The 17,929-nt window shown below is 43.3% G+C and overlaps 1 protein-coding gene across 5 annotated transcripts in view; it reads left to right on the top strand.

Moving 5' to 3' along the window:
* The window catches only part of CHD2 (chromodomain helicase DNA binding protein 2), a 94,514-nt gene that overhangs the window by 72,270 nt on the left and 4,315 nt on the right, over positions 1-17,929 (top strand). For 4 of the 5 annotated variants that reach the window (XM_064480547.1, XM_064480548.1, XM_010975715.3 and 1 more), the window contains 6 exons: positions 429-569; positions 2,330-2,464; positions 4,022-4,200; positions 6,147-6,246; positions 8,686-8,899; positions 14,436-14,682. In XM_064480547.1, the coding sequence (XP_064336617.1) occupies positions 429-569; positions 2,330-2,464; positions 4,022-4,200; positions 6,147-6,246; positions 8,686-8,899; positions 14,436-14,682 (1,016 nt within the window). Of the gene's footprint in view, positions 1-428; positions 570-2,329; positions 2,465-4,021; positions 4,201-6,146; positions 6,247-8,685; positions 8,900-14,435; positions 14,786-17,929 lie in introns of all 5 variants that reach the window. The other variant, XM_064480549.1, reaches the window with a different exon arrangement.

Raw genomic sequence — 17,929 nt, 5'->3', positions numbered from 1 at the left:
TATAGGATTTTATCCTGAGTGTGATTGTACTTTGAGATTAGTTGCAGGAGGTATCAGCAGTGGGTAGACGAACTAGCATGAATTTGAGTCAAGCATATGTGAGTTCAGATACTAGCAACCTCAGCAGTTAATACCTGGCAGGTGTATAGTCTCTTCAGTTCTCAGTTTTTCCATCTGTGGAATGGGAATGGTAATGCCTATGTTGGAGTGTTGCTGTGAGAAATAAAGAGAAGATATAAGTGAAGAGTGTCTGCCTCTGCAGACTTCACTCGAGGCAGGTAGCTTGAAGTCTAGACGCCTGAAAACAATCTTTTTTGGGCACGGTGATGCCCCATTGGGGGCAGTGCTTTTTTTTTTTTTTCTCCAGGAAGAAAACAAGTAGGTATAAAGTTTTGTGGCAAAAGCTCATAGCCTTGTTTGTTTTCTAGGATGATGGCTTAGAAAAAAGTCCAATGAAAAAGAAACAGAAGAAGAAAGAGAACAAGGAGAACAAGGAGAAGCAGATGAGTTCTAGGAAAGACAAGGAAGGGGACAAGGAAAGGAAGAAATCGAAAGATAAGAAAGAGAAGGTACCGATGTCACTCTACTTCCTCTGATGCCTACAGTCTTTGCAATTCCCTTCTAGGATTTAGAAATAGAATGGGGTTTGAGGACTCTGAAATAATTGTCTTGTTACGAGTGTAGCCCAGAGGAAGGATGGGGCTGTCGGGGGATGCCTGCACCTCTTCCTGCAGAGAGGAATGTGTGAATTTGGGGTGTTCTTTAATACAGAAGCCTTTCCTTGCTCTTTTAGTGCATATTTCAGAGGTAGTGTTGGAATGAGATAGGACAGGTGAGAGAAATCTGCATTTCCAGGTGAACATTCTCAGATTCATGGTAGAAAGAGCACAATCCACAGATGAATCTGAATACGTGAAAGGTTTAGGATTCAAACCAAATTCTATCAAGAGTTAACGTTTTTGGAGTAGAAATGTGTGGTAAGCCCCAAACTATTATATAATCTTCACATTGGGGTTTTATGAACTTCTCTCTAAACCACAGCATTCTGGTACAGTGTTTTGCTGACTTCTGATGAAGTTATTTTGCCATTAATCTGTAATCATTGTTACAACGTACAAATGAATAACTGCTATAATTCTGCTATCCAGTTATAACGCGAATAGATTTCTTGGTGAGCTACCTTTTTTTATTATGCATATAAGAACAAATATAAAATAAAAATCAGGCCAGACTGTTTGGGTAGCCTTTTCTGCCTACTTAGCAATATACCACAAAACAACTTTCCAAGTTAATAAAGATTAAAATCACTTTTAATAAGATAAGGAAGATTTTGTTTGGTTATAAAATTTTAGAAACAGTTTACATTTTCCATATTAAATTTGCTTTCTAATTTCTAATGTAATGAACCGTACTGTGACAAGTATCTTTCTTTGCATTTGTGCTTCCATAGAAAGATTTTTTTTAATTTTTAAGGTGAAAATAAAAGCACAAAGAAGGATTTAACCAACATCCATTTATCTGCACCTGGATAGTCACAGCTGTTAACATTTTTCATGTTTACTTCAAGTGGCTTTTTTTGGCTACAGTATTTAGTGTTTCACACACTCATTACTGAGACCCCCTCAGCTGAATGACGCTCCCCTCTGGTACTTCTCCCAGTTTCATTAATCCTTGTCCCTCTTTTCTCCTCCTCTGTAACACTGCTCTGAAGCTGGTGTCAGACCCTCCTATCTGTGTTCTTAGACTTTCACTGCATGTTATATAATCATAAGCAAAGCATAGTATTGTTTTATGTTTTTAAATGTTCGTACATAGTTATTTTTTATATACCTGTATATATGTATGTATATCTCCATCCTCTGTACCCTTCCATGGATAGAGGAACATCATCCACATAGATTCATGTAAATTTCAATCACAATATTTTAATTAATACAGATTCCTAGATCAAAGTGTATGTTCATTTATAAGCTGTCGCTAAACGTTGCTGCGTGCTATTCAGCGAGAGCTCTGCCAATTTACAACTATGATAACCTTTTGATGATGTTTTTACCTTTTTTTATGGAAGAGGGAATAGAAGCCAAAATAGCACTGATGAAGCTCAAATTCTAATTGGCTACATTTAGAGACAGAAGTGGGGACGACGTATGATTAAAAGTTATTAATCAAGTAGGTTTGGCTTCATGACATTTTAGGGGCCTTTAACTTTTTTTTATAACTGAGGCCATCCTCTGTGACCCACTTGTGATGTAACATAGGGCAGAAGTCAAAATTGCAAGACAGGAATACACAAATGACAATGACTCCCTGTAACTTTTTTTTTAAAAAGCCTAAAGGTGGTGATGCCAAATCTTCCAGTAAGTCAAAGCGATCTCAGGGTCCTGTCCATATTACAGCAGGAAGTGAACCTGTCCCCATTGGAGAAGATGAGGATGATGATCTGGACCAGGAGACGTTCAGCGTAGTAAGTCCTGAAATTGAGGGATGCTGGGGTCTGCAGCCACGGTGCCTGCAGCGTTCCTGCCACACAGCCCTCAGTTGGTCTAAGCATTAGAACACTACTTTGGAAACCCATTGCTCCTAATATCTAAAGACCATGTGCTCTGGAACAGGCTGCTAGGATTTCTTACTCTGTCTCTAGTGAGAAAGAATTTTAGAAAATGGATTTCATGACTTGTGCTCCTAATTGGAAAGGCAATGGATGCTTAGAAGCATTTGGAAAACTTGTGTTCACTGAGCTGACATTGATTGAATACTTGCAGTGTGCCAGCCACCGGAGTTACCACGTTGGATAGATAACTATTACCCTAGACTTCACATTTGAGTAGGGGAGATAGTCAGACAGTCACACAAACCGTGTCTGTGCTCCTGTGCTGGGGCTCTGGAGGAGAAAAACCAGATACTGCCAGGGTCCTGTGAGAAGGGAATTTGGTCAGGCAGGGGTATTAGGAAGGCTGGTTCAGTTAGAGAAGAGATCTTTGAATTCTGAATTTGGGTTCTGAAGGAAATGGAAAAGGTAACAGAAGAGGAAGAACAAGCCAGAGCAAGGCCTGAGTCCGCACAGAGGTGGTGTGGTGGGACCGAGCGTGGTGCGTGAGGAGGCTGCAGGGCTGCTGTGGCTGGAGTGGGGAGAGCACGGGGTGGCGTGGCGTGAGAGGAGGTTGGGGTCCCAGCTGCGTGAGCTCCAGCCGTGATGAACGTGGCCTGTCCACATGCTTCCGTGGCGTGGTGCTAGGAGCTAAGACGTGGCCTAGGACGTGGTCCCTCTCAGATGAGACAGGGAAGGTGAGGGAATGAATCGTGGACCAGGTCCTGCATGGGATGGGGACAGGCCAGTGCATCCTCAGGGCCCTTGGCCCCTTCCTGGAGCTGCACATGCGTAGCTCGTGGTGCCGCACCCGCTCTATCCCCACCTCTCCCCTCCCCTGCTGACTTTAGGATCTCGTTTCCTCAGGTCTATTAAGTCACTTCACTTTCTGCCCATACTCTGTTGCTGCTGTTTTCTCTCATTTCCCCTGTCTTTGTGGGCTTATCTGCTTTTAAGACAATTTCTTTACTGTTGTTTTGGTGGAGTTGGGGAGGCGGAGACAAAACTTCTTGTGTTCAGTCCACTTTGTTTATCTGGAAGCTTTTCCCTTGGTTTCTTACCAGTCTAACGGACTTGTAAATATTTCATCCTGTAGTTTTAGGTAGTTTGTGATGGGAAGTTTCTAGGCCAGGTCTGTAATTTTGCTTCTCATTTGATCTTCATAATGTCCTTATGAGATTATCATGCTTCTCTTGGAGATGAGAAGACAGCAGCATTTTGAGAGGCCAAGTAAGGTGTAAAAGGGACTTACACCTCAGGTTTTTCTGACTCTAACATTTGTACTGGCCCCACTGGCTGTGCCCACTCCTCCTCCCGTGATCCTGTGGCCGGAGGCTGGCTGCATGCTCTCTGGGAGTTTCGGGCGCAGTAAGCACAGGAGGATATGTCTTCGCTGCAGATGGCTTAAGTCTCTCCTCTCTCGGCCTGTTCCAGTGCAAGGAGAGGATGAGGCCTGTGAAGAAGGCACTGAAGCAGCTGGATAAGCCGGACAAGGGGCTGAATGTGCAGGAACAGCTGGAGCACACCCGGAACTGCCTGCTGAAAATCGGAGACCGGATAGCCGAGTGCCTTAAAGCTTACTCAGACCAGGAGCATATCAAGCTGTGGCGGAGGTAACCAGCCTTGGCCTCCAAGTGCCTGGTCTGATTTGATGACAGAGTGTGTGTTGGGGGCTCTATTTTTGTTTTATAAAACATGACACAGCCACCTAGTGAAAATTTTTTTCCCGGCGAAAGCCGTCTATTGGCAACATACCTGCAGGCTTCAGTTTTCCTTTCCATTCCCCTGAGACCAGGCTTTTGAATAGGTATGATGATGTCATTGTTTCATAAGAGAAATGCAGTGGTACTGGATTTGCTGGCCTGTTCTCAGGATAAAGACTCAGTCTTTAAACCTGGAAGGGCTAGAAATCAACTCATTTCACTACATTACCCGTCTCTGGTTGATACTCAGATATACTGTAATAACTAACTGTTTAGTTCTCTATTAACTCGTGAGAGGAAACAGGCTAAAACCACCTGAGCTATGAGTTTTCTTCTCTTTAAAAATTGAAGAACTCTGCTTGTAATTTGGATTAATGCGGTTAATCCAGAACTTCCGTTTGTAAGGCATCATGACATATGCATTCATTTGTACATTCACTTTTGATATTTTAAGAGAACATGACTGAAATTTCTCAAAGACAATGTTAACAGTGAGTCTCCCATATTCCAGTTACTTTGAATTCATGTACGTCGTGGTTAATGTAATTATCTTTGTGTGATATGCCTGCTCTCACTGACTGGTTTTTGAGTGAAGAAGGGGTTTAAGAAAACCTTCTATCATCCTGCTATCCACAGCATGCTTCACACCTATTAAAAAAAAAAAGGTTCAAGTTTTGAGATGTTAACTTAGCTTCTTCCCCTTGCCACCATTTCCAAGTACCAGATTCCTGTATCTAGCCTTCTGGCTTTCTTTTTATCCGACTTAATCCCTGTTAGAAGATAACAAAAGGTCATCCCAGTTCACAGATCCATGAAGGGGGCTTGATACCGTGCCTGGGGCCTGTCTGCGTTTAAAGCGCCGGACACTGTGGTCCTGGCCAGCTGTAGTCCATTGGGAGTTTCTTGCCCACTACTCATGAGAAACTGTCCATCATGAAGTGGTAATTGGAAGACCAAGTATAGTAGAAACTCAAGAAGGAGGAAGTGCACGCAGAAGGACAGTCAGGGAGGGAAGTCGTCCGAGAGGCAGGCAGGTGCACTTGAGCTGGCCTAGAGGAGCAGAGCGGACTTGCTTCAGTGGAGAGAGTTCTCAGGCTTCAGCTAAGCCTTGAAAGTGGGACTGGGAGGGACGTAGGGTTTCAAGGTTGTTTGTTAAGATGGCTGAAGCCTCGTTACAGAAGGCTTTAGAGAGGAAGGTGAACGGCTTTCCACACGATGCAGCAGGTGTACTAGTCAGGGAGCCGGCACAGTGTTCGGAGTGGCACGGCACGGGGTGGTGGAACTGCTCTCTAGAAAGTGTGAGAGGATGTGAGGCCTCTTTCCCAGCCCACCGAGAGGGTATCTATCGCTCCCCTGTTGATAGTAATGCCATGCTAGGATGAGTGCATTGGAATTAGAGGGGAGGAGTCCTTTGGAGTTTTAAGGAAGAAATGACAGGCCTTGGTGGTGACAGCTGGGAGGAAAGAAGGGGCAGCAATACAGAGAGATGCCCAGCTGTATGTAGGGCCCAACCTGGGAGCTGGTGGTCAGGATGGGTTGCATGGTCCAGGAAGAGTCCAGGAAGTGCAGAAAGTAGAAGGAGACATTGGGACTGAAGCTCTAGGTGCCAGTGAAATAAATTGGGATTTGAGCTATGAGACAGAACCCTAGACTCCAGACTCTTTGGTCAAACTCTGTTCACAGTAGCATCTAAACATGTATTTATTATTGATGCAAAGACCTGCAAGATTATTTCTGTAACTTAATTTCTACACTTGGAGAGTATTCCACAGCAAAATTCAATAGCTTGTCATCCATAAAGAGAATAAATAGTTCTTTTTTAAATCCTATAATTTACCAGAAGTTTTTGTTTTTAGGAACCTATGGATTTTTGTTTCCAAGTTTACAGAATTTGATGCTCGAAAATTGCATAAATTATACAAGATGGCTCACAAGAAAAGATCTCAAGAAGAGGAGGTAAAATACAAATTTAATCCTAATTCATACAAATAGATTAAAACCAGTTCTATAGAAGAACACCTTAATTGCTGTTTATTCCTGGGGAGATGATCACAGAATCATAGGTTGTTGGTACTAGAAAGGTCGTTGGTACTCGGCCCTTACGTAACAGATGGAGGCCTAGGTCCAGGAGAGGGTGAAGGAGCCTGCCGAGGCTGTCCTGTCCATACGGCGGGCTGTTCCACCCTATCAGCTGTCGTTGCCCCACATGCTCCACCAGTAGTCACACTGACGGTGTTTGTGTTCTTACGTCCTGGAGTCATTCGTTCACCAGGCCTTTTCTTCTTCCATGTGCACATACCTTATAAATGTGGCTCCTGGTAAGTAACAGGGTTATGGGCAGCACATGCTTTGTCTCTTCTTTCTGGGCCGTGTGTACCTGGTGTCCTTTCAGCATTTGTATGTAGGGTCCCAACTGCTCATGTAAAGGAGCAAGCGAGGCATCCAGAAGCTGCCTCCCCTTCTTTGGTAGAGAGGGTTGGGCACAGGATGACTTGGCCAGTGCCGCAGGGCAGCGTCCCTTGTGCAGGCATATCCACTCGCAGGTCTACCGACTTGCCACATGAGCCCTGCCCACATTAGCCACACCGGGCCAGTCTAGGAACATGAACACCTCCTTCACTACCAGGTCAGCTCTGCAAGGGTGGAGGTCTGTCTTAGGTCTCTCATCCTCTCCTGTATCCTCAGCACCTGGAATGGTGCCACGTGGAAGGCAGGAGCTCAGAAGTATGTGTCGCATGAACATATTCCCAGCACTGTGTTGAGCTGTGGGAATAGCACCTTCAAGTAGTTTATAATTTAATTTTACATGGAAGAATATGATTAAATTTTGCAGGAATAATATACTAATATTGCTGAGTGTTAGTAGAAATTTTATGCATCATAAAAAGTCTTTGAAAGAATAATCAGGAAAGGCCCTGGGAGGGAATGAAATAGGTGGGAAAGGCCCTTTGGGGAAGAAACTGAGGGGGAGTGTTTGAAGCTGGACACATGATGTAAAGTAAAGGGTAAGGGCTTCATTAGTCTAGGTGTCAGGAGTTAGGCCAAGGTGGACAATGAAAGTGGTGGTCCTGCTGAGGGGTTCTAGTATGCATTGTCACAGCCTTTCTGGAGGACAGTTCAGTATGATTTACAGAAAGACTCAAATGTGCACTTCTCCTTCTAAGAATTTAGTTGAAGGAGGTAATTAAGGATTTAAACATGTTTATATGGAAATGACTTGGTGTATCCATATCAGGGAGTATTCAACCATAAATACAATATTCTAGAAATAAGTATGCACGTACGATTTTTACAATACATTGGATAAAGAATATCAAATAATAAAAGTCTTAAATTACGCATTATTCAGAGTAGTGTGATGAAACCTTGAGCCATCCTGCTCTGTCCTGTCTGGGACGTCAGTCATCCCTTTGTCCAGCGTATCCACCCTGTATATGCTACCCACCATTAATTCTTTGTAGCTGTCGTGGCTGTCAGATCGACTCTTGTGTTGCAGGGCTTGTGTTTAGGAAGTCCTTATTTTACTCAGTAATGGCCCCGAAGCACAAGAGTAGGGATGGTGGCAATTTGGATATTCTCTTACTGTGCTCAGTTTATAAAATAAACTATCATAAGTATGTACGTATAGGAAAAAACATAGTACATGTAGAGTTCAGTACCATCTGTGGTCTCAGGCATCCACCTGGGGTCTTGGAATGTATCTCCCATAGATAAGAGGGGCCTGCTGTGCATGTGTGTGTGCGCGCATGTGTGTGTATTTACAAACACACAAAATGGCTTAGAAAGACATGGAGCAAATTATTAATAGTAATTCCCTTGGTGGTGAGATTTTAGGTCACTTTTCGCTTCACCTGTCTTATTTTTCCTCACTGTATTTTCTGATGTTTTTATATTGAAATATTTCACTTGTGTATTAATGATGTGTTACTCAAACATTTAAATGTTTAGCCTGATGACTTTGGTTTGGGAACTAGTTCCCACTGGACCAGTCGGGGTTGTCTGTTCTAGTTAGCCTAAGAAAGCTGGTGGTCCTGGTTTTCCATGGCCCAGGAGGAGTCTCCGAGAATGCTGACAGCCTGGGCACCTGTCCTTGCCCCGTCAGTGACATCTTGCAGTCCGTGCCCATGTCCTTACAGGCGCAGGTCAGTGGAGATTGGCTTCCTGGTAGTCCTAGTAGGTCAGAGCCACAGATGGAGTTCTGTGAGGCTGTTCATGCTTGGGAAGCTTGGTGGAATTTATGAGCATTTTTTTCCTAAGAAGGTAGTAAATGGCAGGGAGGCTGAGAGGGACTTGTCAGAAGTCAGGAGGGAGATATTTAAAGGTGATGATCTTTATCCTGTTCTTGGGAGTTCTGCCTGGGATCTTGAGAGTCTTTGGTTTCCTTTTACTCTGCAGGAGCAAAAGAAGAAAGATGATGTGATTGGTGGTAAGAAACCATTTCGACCAGAGGCCTCGGGCTCAAGCCGGGATTCCCTGATGTCTCAGTCCCACGCCCCGCACAACCTTCACCCTCAGAAGCCTCATTTGCCTGCCTCTCATGGTCCACAGATGCATGGACACCCAAGAGATAACTACAATCACCCCAACAAGAGACACTTTAGTAATGCAGGTGGGTCATTAAGTAGAATTTTTAAAACAGGTGCCAAAAGAAGAATCACCTTACTTTCCAGAGATACTAGCTGGACTTCTGTGCTTTACTCTCTTCATCACAAAGATCCAAAAGGCTGTTATTTAAAGAAGAACATAGCCAACACAAATAAACAAAAGACATATGAGAGACTAAGGGAAACAGCTTGCATTATATATAATAGTTAAATGGTTAAAACTGCTAATATTGAAAAACCCTTTATACCAGAATTTATTTATATATAAACAGCTCATACAACTTAATAAAAAAACAAACAACCCAGTCCAAAAATGTGCAGAAGACATAAACAAGCAGTTCTCCAGTGAAGACTTACAGATGGCCAACAGGCACATGAAAAAAATGCTCGATGTCTCTAATTATCAGAGGAATGCAAATCAAAACTACAGTGAGGTATCACCTCACACCAGTCAGAATGGCCATCATTCAAAAGTCCACAAATGATAAAAGCTGGAGAGGGTGTAGAGAAAAGGGAGCCCTCCTGCACTATTGGTAGGGATGTAGTTTGGTGCAGCCATTACAGAAAACAGTATGGAGACTCCTCAAAGAACTAAAAATAGACTTACCACATGATCCAGCAATCCCACCCCTGGCCATATGTCCAGAGGGAACTGTAATTCAAAATAATACATGCGCCACAGTGTTCACAGCAGCAGCACTATTTAAAGTCAATAGCCAAGACATGAAAACAATCTAAATGTCCATTGACAGATGATTGGATAAAGAAGTTGTGGTATATTTATATAGTGGAATACAACTCAGCAATAAAAAAGAGTAAAGTAATGCCATTTGCAGCAACATGATGGACCTGGAGAATGTCATCCTAAGTGAAGTAAGCCAGAAAGAGAAAGAAAAATACCATATGATATCACTTATATGTGAAATCTAAAAGGACAAACAGAAAACAAAAATGAATGTATTGATAAAACAGAAACAGACTCACAGACATAGAAACAAACTTATGGTTGGTTACTGGGGGGATGGAGTTGAGAAGAGATAATTTGGGAGTTTGAGATTTGTAGATACTAACTAATATATGTAAAACAGATGAACAGCAGGTTCATACTATACAGCACAGGGAACTGCACTCAACATCTTGTAGTAACTTATGGTGAAAACGAACATGAAAATGAATGTATGTTCATGTATGACTGAAGGATTATATTATGCTGCACACCAGAAATTGACACGTTATAAACTGACTATACTTCAATAAGAAATATATATATATACAAAAAAAAAACCCTTATAAATTGATAGCAAAAGGATAACCAAATAGAAAAATGGGCAAAGGTTAGGAAAAGGGAATTCATACGGAAGAGAAGACTCAAATGGCCAGTATGACGAGATGACCAACATTGCTCCTGGGGAAAGGAAAAAAAAAAAAAAACAAAACCAGCAAGAAGTAAGTTAACCAATTTGTTTACCCATTCAGATCAGTAAAAATTAAAGGGTGAAATTTATACAGATTACTAAGTGTGAATTGCTACAGTCTTTCCAGAGAATAATCTGAGCTATCTAAACACATAGGCCCTTTTTCTGGGGGTCTGTCCTGTAGGAATGCAAACACATACATGCTTGAGGATGCTGTTACAGCCTTATAATGGCAAAACGCTGGAAATAGAATGTCCATTAATAAAGAATGGCTTGATGAGTAATAGGACATTTGTACTGTATATAGTTAGCAATTATTAAAAAGAGTGAGTTGGTTTTATAAATAAAATTTTGAGGAAAAAACAGCAACAGTAAAATATCTGTTGTGTATGTGTTTAAATTTATTGAGGTGAAAACTACATAACATAAACAACCTTTTTAAATGAACAGTTCAGTAGCATTTAGTACATTCACAGTATTGTGTGACCCGCCCCTGTGTCAAGTTCCATGACACTTTGATCCTCCCCAAAGGAAACCCTGTAACCACTATGCAGTCACTCTTCATTCTGTCCTCTCCTCAGCTCCTGACTACCTCCCATGTGTGTTCTGTTTCCATGGATTTACTTATTCTGGACACTTTACATTAATGGAATCACACAGACTCATACAGTACCGGTCTGACTTCTTTCACTTGGCACACAGTTTTCAAGGTCCATTCAAGTTGCAGCATACATCAGTACTTCATTCCTTTTGTGGCTGTTCTGAATAGTATCTCATTGCAGGGTCACACTATAATTTGTCCAGTCATTAGTTGATGGACGTTCGGGTTGTCTCTTTTGTGGCTGTTGTGACTCCTCCTGCTGTGCATGTATGTGTGTCTGTATCTCAGTACCTATTTTCAGTTCTTTTAGGCATATACCCAGGAGTGTGGAGTTCTGGGTCATGTGACAATTCTATGTGTAACTTTTTGAGGAACCAGCAGACTGTTTTCCATCCTATATATTTGAACAATGTATTTGTATAAGCACAAAAAAGATGTGAAAACATACACACAATAACAATTAGGCTGGTAAAGAATGTGGGAGGACTGGGATAAATTAGTAATTTCTCTACTGTCCGTTACTCCACTGGTTACCGTGAGCATGAATTGCTTTTAAAGATAAAAGTAATAAGAAAGAAAAACCATAGAGAATAAAACCTAAAAAGAAAATAGTATATGGAGTATAGTATATGATTTTACAAAGAATCAAATGTCCCATAATAATCAAAATGGAAAGTATGCATTTCTTTTCTGAACATCAGTGTTAGGATTTCCATTTGATTTTTTTTTTTTTTTTAACCTTCAAGTACAGTTTAGTCTTCTGGTAAAATTCTCTAGCTTTTAGGAAAAATGATTTTCTCCAGCTTTTCTTCTTCTGGGAGCACATTAATTATAGGTATTTAAAAATTCTTGCCTGCTAACTCTAATATCTGAATTATTGTGAGCCATTTTGTAACATGTGTTTTGTTTCCCTTTGGTTTTCAGTCACGTAGCCCCGTCTTTTGGCATGCCTAGATATTTTTGATTAAATGGTGGGCACTGTGTTTTAAAAATTGTAGAAGCTCCAGATGATGTCACTTTTCCCCAGAGAGGACTTAAACTCTTTCCTCCCCTGGGCACATGGAGGGGGAGGCAGTCCTCTTACTGGAGTCTGCCTTTGGTCCCCCCTGCTCCTGGGGCCTGGCTCTCCAGGGTACTCAGGGGAGGGCCTGCTGCACTGTCTGTCCCTGCCGTCCGGCAGGTCTTAAACTCCCATCTTGGTTTCCTCTGCACCGTGAAACTGCGCTGAACTGCTCTGCTTTGCAGAAGGCCTCAGCTTAGCTTTTGAGCCTCCTGCCCCCTTGCAGATGCAGCAACTGTTCTAAGGTTGTGTGTTTGAAGTCCCTCAGGCCTCCAGTGTCCCTGTGCCGTAGAGAGACCACCAAAGGCCCTGCCCGTGTCTGTCCCCCCAGCAGTGGTTGTCCGCTGGGAAAAACCCAACTTCAGCTTCTTAGCTGTGCTGAGACTCACAGACGCAGCAGAAGCCAGCTCTTACGACCTCTTTGGGGTTTTCTGCGCTTGGGAATCTTACGCCTTCTAGTCCTCATTGCTTTGGCTGCTCTTTGATGTCTTTAAACAGATTATTTTCTGATTATCCGGCACTTCTTACTGTTCTGGGCAGAGTGTAATTCTGCTGCAGCTACTGTAAATTACCTGGAAACAGAAGCTCCGTATCTTCTTAGTTCGAAATTAATTGGTCACCATTTTATTGGGAGGGAAAAGGTAATGAGTGTACAAGATAGTGGGGAGGTGTTTCCATGCTCTTAGATCCAGTTGTATTAGTTGTGCTGAGTTTTCTTCCTGGGATTAGACTGGTTTTGTGTCCTTCATGTAATGTCACTGATTTTATGTTCTGATCCTGTCAAAGTACTTTTCTTATTAAGCCAAATGCAGTCTTTTATTTATTCCTTGGATTCCTTCACCCCCCTCTTTTTAATAGTACTTCCTCCTACCTCATGGAGGGTTCAAGGAAAAATAAAAGTACTGTTTGCTTTCTCTGGAAATAAGTGACTAACTTGGCTGGAGTTGAAGTGTCTGCACTATACCACAGACACTGACAGCCCGTTTGACATTTTTCTGTTTGGTTTGAAGCCGTCTTCACATGATCCTTTCATGTTGTGAAGGTGTCTCTCTTTGTTGTTTGTGAATTCTTAGGTTGAGTAGTCAAACAGTTTTTATTTCTTGGTTCTCTGGCCTGCTCCACCGTAGGTCAGCAGTGAATTTAAGCCATGGGTTGATAGTACATTATTTTGATGATGTAAATTTCTAAGGTGCTGCACAAGTTCCTTTATGGCATTACTCTGACTCTAGAAAGATGCTGGAGGCCAGTGAAATGAGTCAAGAGAGATTTATTTGGTAGCATGCCTTTGGTCTTAACAAACTACAGAAGGTGGATCTCCCCTGAGGCCACATAGTTCCTCCTGGTTAAGCCCCTAACAGCGTCCTAAGACTTGTAACGAAGTACTACACATTGGGTGGCTTCAGACAACAGAGATGTGTCCTCACAGTTGTGGTGGCAGAACTCTGAAGTCAGGGTGCCGGCGGGGTTGGTCCCTGCTGGGGGTCCGAGGGAGAATCTGTTCCACTCTTCTGTCCTGGCTTGTAAGTGCCTGCCAGCAGTCCCTGGTGTTTGACTTTTGGCTGCATCTCTCCAGTCTCTGCCTCCGTCTCCCCATGGCCTTCCTCCGTGTATCTCTTCATCCCAGATCTCCCTCTGCCCTTCTCTTAGAAGGAAATCTGTCATTGGCTTTAGGTCCCAACCTAAATCCAAGGCAATCTCAACTCGAGATCCGTAATTACAACTGCAAAGACCTTGTTTTCAAGTCAAGTCACAGGATAGGTTCCAAGTGGACATACATTTTGGGGACCACATTTCAACCCGCTATAGCCTCCATTCCTGGATTTCTGTGTTTTCTGATTCAAATAAGTGTGATTCTTCTCCTCAGGGAAAAAGGGAGGTTACAGAAGCTGAGACAGATTTCAGTTTGGCTCTGTCCTGGAGACTTAACAGAGTCCGGAGTCAGAGGCATCACGTTATAGGAGAGTGCCGTTCTTTTGGAGTGGGCTGAGGAAGAATAGTAGGGTCAGTAAGGACAGTCTGGTAGGGTTTTCAGGGACCAGGCACACAGCTTATGGTACCAGCAGGTAGATAAACTTTAGATGTGTAAACGGAGGCTACTGCCTTGTGGCTGTGAAACTCAGCAGTGCCTTTTTCTGAAATGTTTGTAGTGTTTTTGTTTGTTTTTGAGTGAAATCTCATTCTAAGGGTCTGCCCCAGATTGGAAGGTAAGCAGGTGTAGAAAATGAAAAGCAGTAATTCTTAAGATTTCAGAAGGAAAAAAAGATAGTGAATTTTCTTTTGCCTTAAAATTTTGGGGAACAAATGTGAAGTCTCATCGTTATGTTAACCAGCAACAAAAAGGTCAAGAAGGAGGAAGTGTAATGCTTGTTTGTAACCTACGTCATCAGCCTTTTTCAGTTGAAACCAGTGGAAGTGAAATGCAGCCATTTCTTAGAGTCATGAGATCATCATTTCTTTCCCTGCAGATCGAGGTGACTGGCAGAGGGAAAGAAAGTTCAACTATGGTGGTGGCAACAGCAACCCACCCTGGGGCAGCGACAGGCACCATCAGTACGAGCAGCACTGGTACAAGGACCACCATTATGGGGACAGGCGACACATGGACGCCCACCGTTCGGGGAGCTACCGCCCCAACAACCTGTCCAGAAAGAGACCCTATGACCAGTACAGCAGCGACCGAGACCACCGGGGACACCGAGATTATTACGACCGGTATGCAGAAGGCCTTCAGAGACCAGGCACTGACCTCTGCCAGGGGCTTGCTGTTCACGGGGAGAGAAACAGGCAACAGAAACGTAATGAATTTACCCGCCAGGTGCTCTTTCTCATCACGTGCCAGGCAGGCACGGTTCCAAGTCTGGGCCAGCGTTTTCTGCCATCAAGGCACCTTCAGAGTATTAGGGAGAAGTCGTGATGTGGGCAGCGGACGTTGTGTGCTGAGCGGATGGCTGAAAGGAGGGGTTTTTGAGTTTTTCCTGAGGGCTGAAGAGGAGGGGAGGCTGGTGATTTCTGGCTTTGGGCCCTGAGGAGTCAGCTAAGCAGAGGGAGATGAAATAGGCTTCAGCGGCCCAGGCCAACGATAGGCATCCAGGAGGGGGTGCCTGGAAGGTTAATAGGTTGGATAGTGGGAGGCCCTTGGATGCCAAGGTACAGGTTTTAAGTATTACTCTCTGGGTCAGGGCGCCATTTGCGGTTTCATCATTACGCTTGTGCAGGGAGAGTTCTCTGCCTTCCTCTGAGGAGATTTAGAATGGTAGCCATATAATACAGTCAGCAAGCAAAATTTTTAAGCCCCGTGCTAGGCTCTTGACCACGCTGGGTGGCCGGTGTCCCGGGGTGGGTCCCTGCCTGTGGTCCTCGCCTGCCTGGAGCCCACAGTTCAGGGGTGAAAGCCTTTCGAGTTTGTGCTGCCTTCGCTACGGCTGTGTGATATGACGTCACGAGCCAGGGTTTCATGAGAGTAATTGTGAGAGTTAGCACATGTAGGAAGGGCGAGAGAGGTTTTACCTATTCTTCTGAATTTCAGGATGTGGCTGTGTTTTAACCTCCTGGCAGCTTTGGCTTTCCCTAGGCTAAAGACAGACTTGGGACTGCACCTTGAATTTAACGTAGGAAAATGTCGTGCAAACATCTCCATGTCCTGCCTTCTTTTCGGAAGATCTGGTAGCACCGGCTGCATCAGCTTAGCAGCCGTGGCTGAATAGTGGCTGCTCCTGTGAGGAGGGTCTGTCCCCTGCTCCCCCACCCTTCTGCAGTGCTGTGTCGGGCTCCAGTGGGCATTTGGCCTGCATTCCTTTGTGTAGATCTGCATTTCCATTTCGTCTGCCTGAAGAACTTGTGTTTTAGTGTGGTGATAAATTCTTTCAGTGTTCCTATGTCTGAGCAAGTCTTTATTTTGCCTTCATTTATGAAAGGTGTTTCTGCTGGGTATAAATTTAGAGACTGACCCTTCCTTTCAGTACTTTAAAGATGTTCCTCTACCCTTTTCTGATGAAAAATCTGTCATCTTTGTTCCTTTTTACATAATGTGTATATTTTTTCTTAAATGTTTCTTGTGCTTAGGAATTCTTGGATTGGGTAGATTTATCATCTTACCAAATTTGGAGTTTTTTTTTTTTTTTTTTTACTATTATTTCTTCAAATACTTTTCTCTGTTCCCCTACTCTCTCCTCTGAAGATTCTGATTACACCTGTATTAGGCTGCTTGAATGTGTCTCACTGATGCTATGTTTTTTTTAATTATGTTTTTTCTTTGTTTCGTTTGGATAGCTTCTATAGCTTTGTCTTCAAGTTCACTAATATTTTCTTTTTTAATGTCTAATCTGCCTTAAGGCTCATTTAGTATATTTTGCTTTTTTTACATTATAGTCTTATCTCTAGAATTTGTATTCGAGTCTTTTTTTTTTTTTTTAACTTTTCACGTCTCTCTTTGACCTTTGTGAAATCTGGTATATGGTTCAAACCTGGTTTTTATATCCTTGTCTGCTAATTCTGTCAGTTGGAGCAGTTTCAATTGATTGCTTTATCTCCTCATTATGGGTCTTATTTTCCTGGCTTTCCTCCATGCCTGGTAATTTTTGATTAGATACCTAGTTGAGTGCTGGATATTTCTGTATTTCTATAAACATTCTGGAGCTTTGTTATGGAACACAGTTGGGTTACTTGGAAACAGTTTGGTGCTGTCACATCTTGCCGTTGGGGGTTGTCAGGCAGAACTGAAGCCAGGCGCAGGCAGGGGCCCGTTGCTCCCCCCACCGAGGAGGGGGCTCTCCTGGTGCCTTACCAGTGCCCTGCGACCCTGAGCTTTTTCGGGCTGGCACCTCTCAGCCTTCTCAGTGGTTTTCTCCCTGCTGGCCTTTGGGTAGTTTCCTCACATACACACGCTGGGCACGGTTCAGCCGAGTACTCAGGGGGAACCTTTGCTGATCTTTGTACTTCTTTCTCTTCCTAGAGCTCTCTGCTCCTGTGCTCTGTTCTTAGAGCCCCAGCTGTCCTGACCTCTCTGCCCTCACCCCAAAGCTCAGGTCTGCTGGGATTCTCCTGATCTCCCCTTCTCTGTCCCTGGAAACTGTCTTAAAACAGTAAGGGGGGTGATTATAAGGCTCATCTCATTAGTTTCCCATCCCCCAGGATCACTGTTCTTTGTTGCCTGACATCTGGTGTCTTGAAAGCCAGTGCTTCATACATTTTGTCCCTTCCTGGTTGTTTCAGGCAGGAGAGTAAATCTAGTCCCTGTTACTCCATCTTGGCTGGAACCTGGTCAGTCTCTCTCTTTTTTCCCTCCCTTCCCGTCTCCTTCTCTCTCCCTCTCTCTCTTTTTTTATTGAGGTGAAATTCACGTAAGATAAATGGTCTTAAAGTGAACAATTCGGTGACACTTAGTCCATTCACAGTGTTCCGCAACCACCACCTGTATCAAGTTCCAAAACACTTTGGTCACCCCAAGGAAAACCTGTAACCACTCAGTAGTCGCTCTGCACTCTTCCCTCTCCCCAGTTCCTGGCAACCACCAATCGTCTGCATTCTACTTCTATGGATTTACTTATTTGGGATATTTTGCATAAATGGAATCATACAATATGTGGCCTTTTGTGATGGACATTTTTGAACACTTAACATAATGTTTTAGAGGTTCGTCCGCATTGTAGCATATTATCAGCAGTTCCTTTCTTTTCATGGGCTAGTAATATTCAACTGTATGTCTATGGTACATTTTGTTTCTCCATCCATCCATTGATAGGCATTGGAGTTTTTCTGTTTTTTGGCTATTGTGAATAGTGCTGCTGTGAACATGGTCTATACGTGTTTACTTGAATACCTGTTTTCAGCTCTTTTGGGTATGTACCTAGGATTGGAATTGTCAGTCATGTGGTAGTTCTGTTTAAGTTTTTAGGAACCACCAAACTGTTTTACATTCCTCCCAGCTGTGCATGAGAGTTGACGTTTTCCCACAATTTCA

Source organism: Camelus dromedarius, chromosome 29, assembly GCF_036321535.1.
Source record: "Camelus dromedarius isolate mCamDro1 chromosome 29, mCamDro1.pat, whole genome shotgun sequence".
Taxonomy (NCBI): Eukaryota; Metazoa; Chordata; class Mammalia; order Artiodactyla; family Camelidae; genus Camelus; species Camelus dromedarius.
This window is presented reverse-complemented; position numbering and strand designations above follow the sequence as displayed.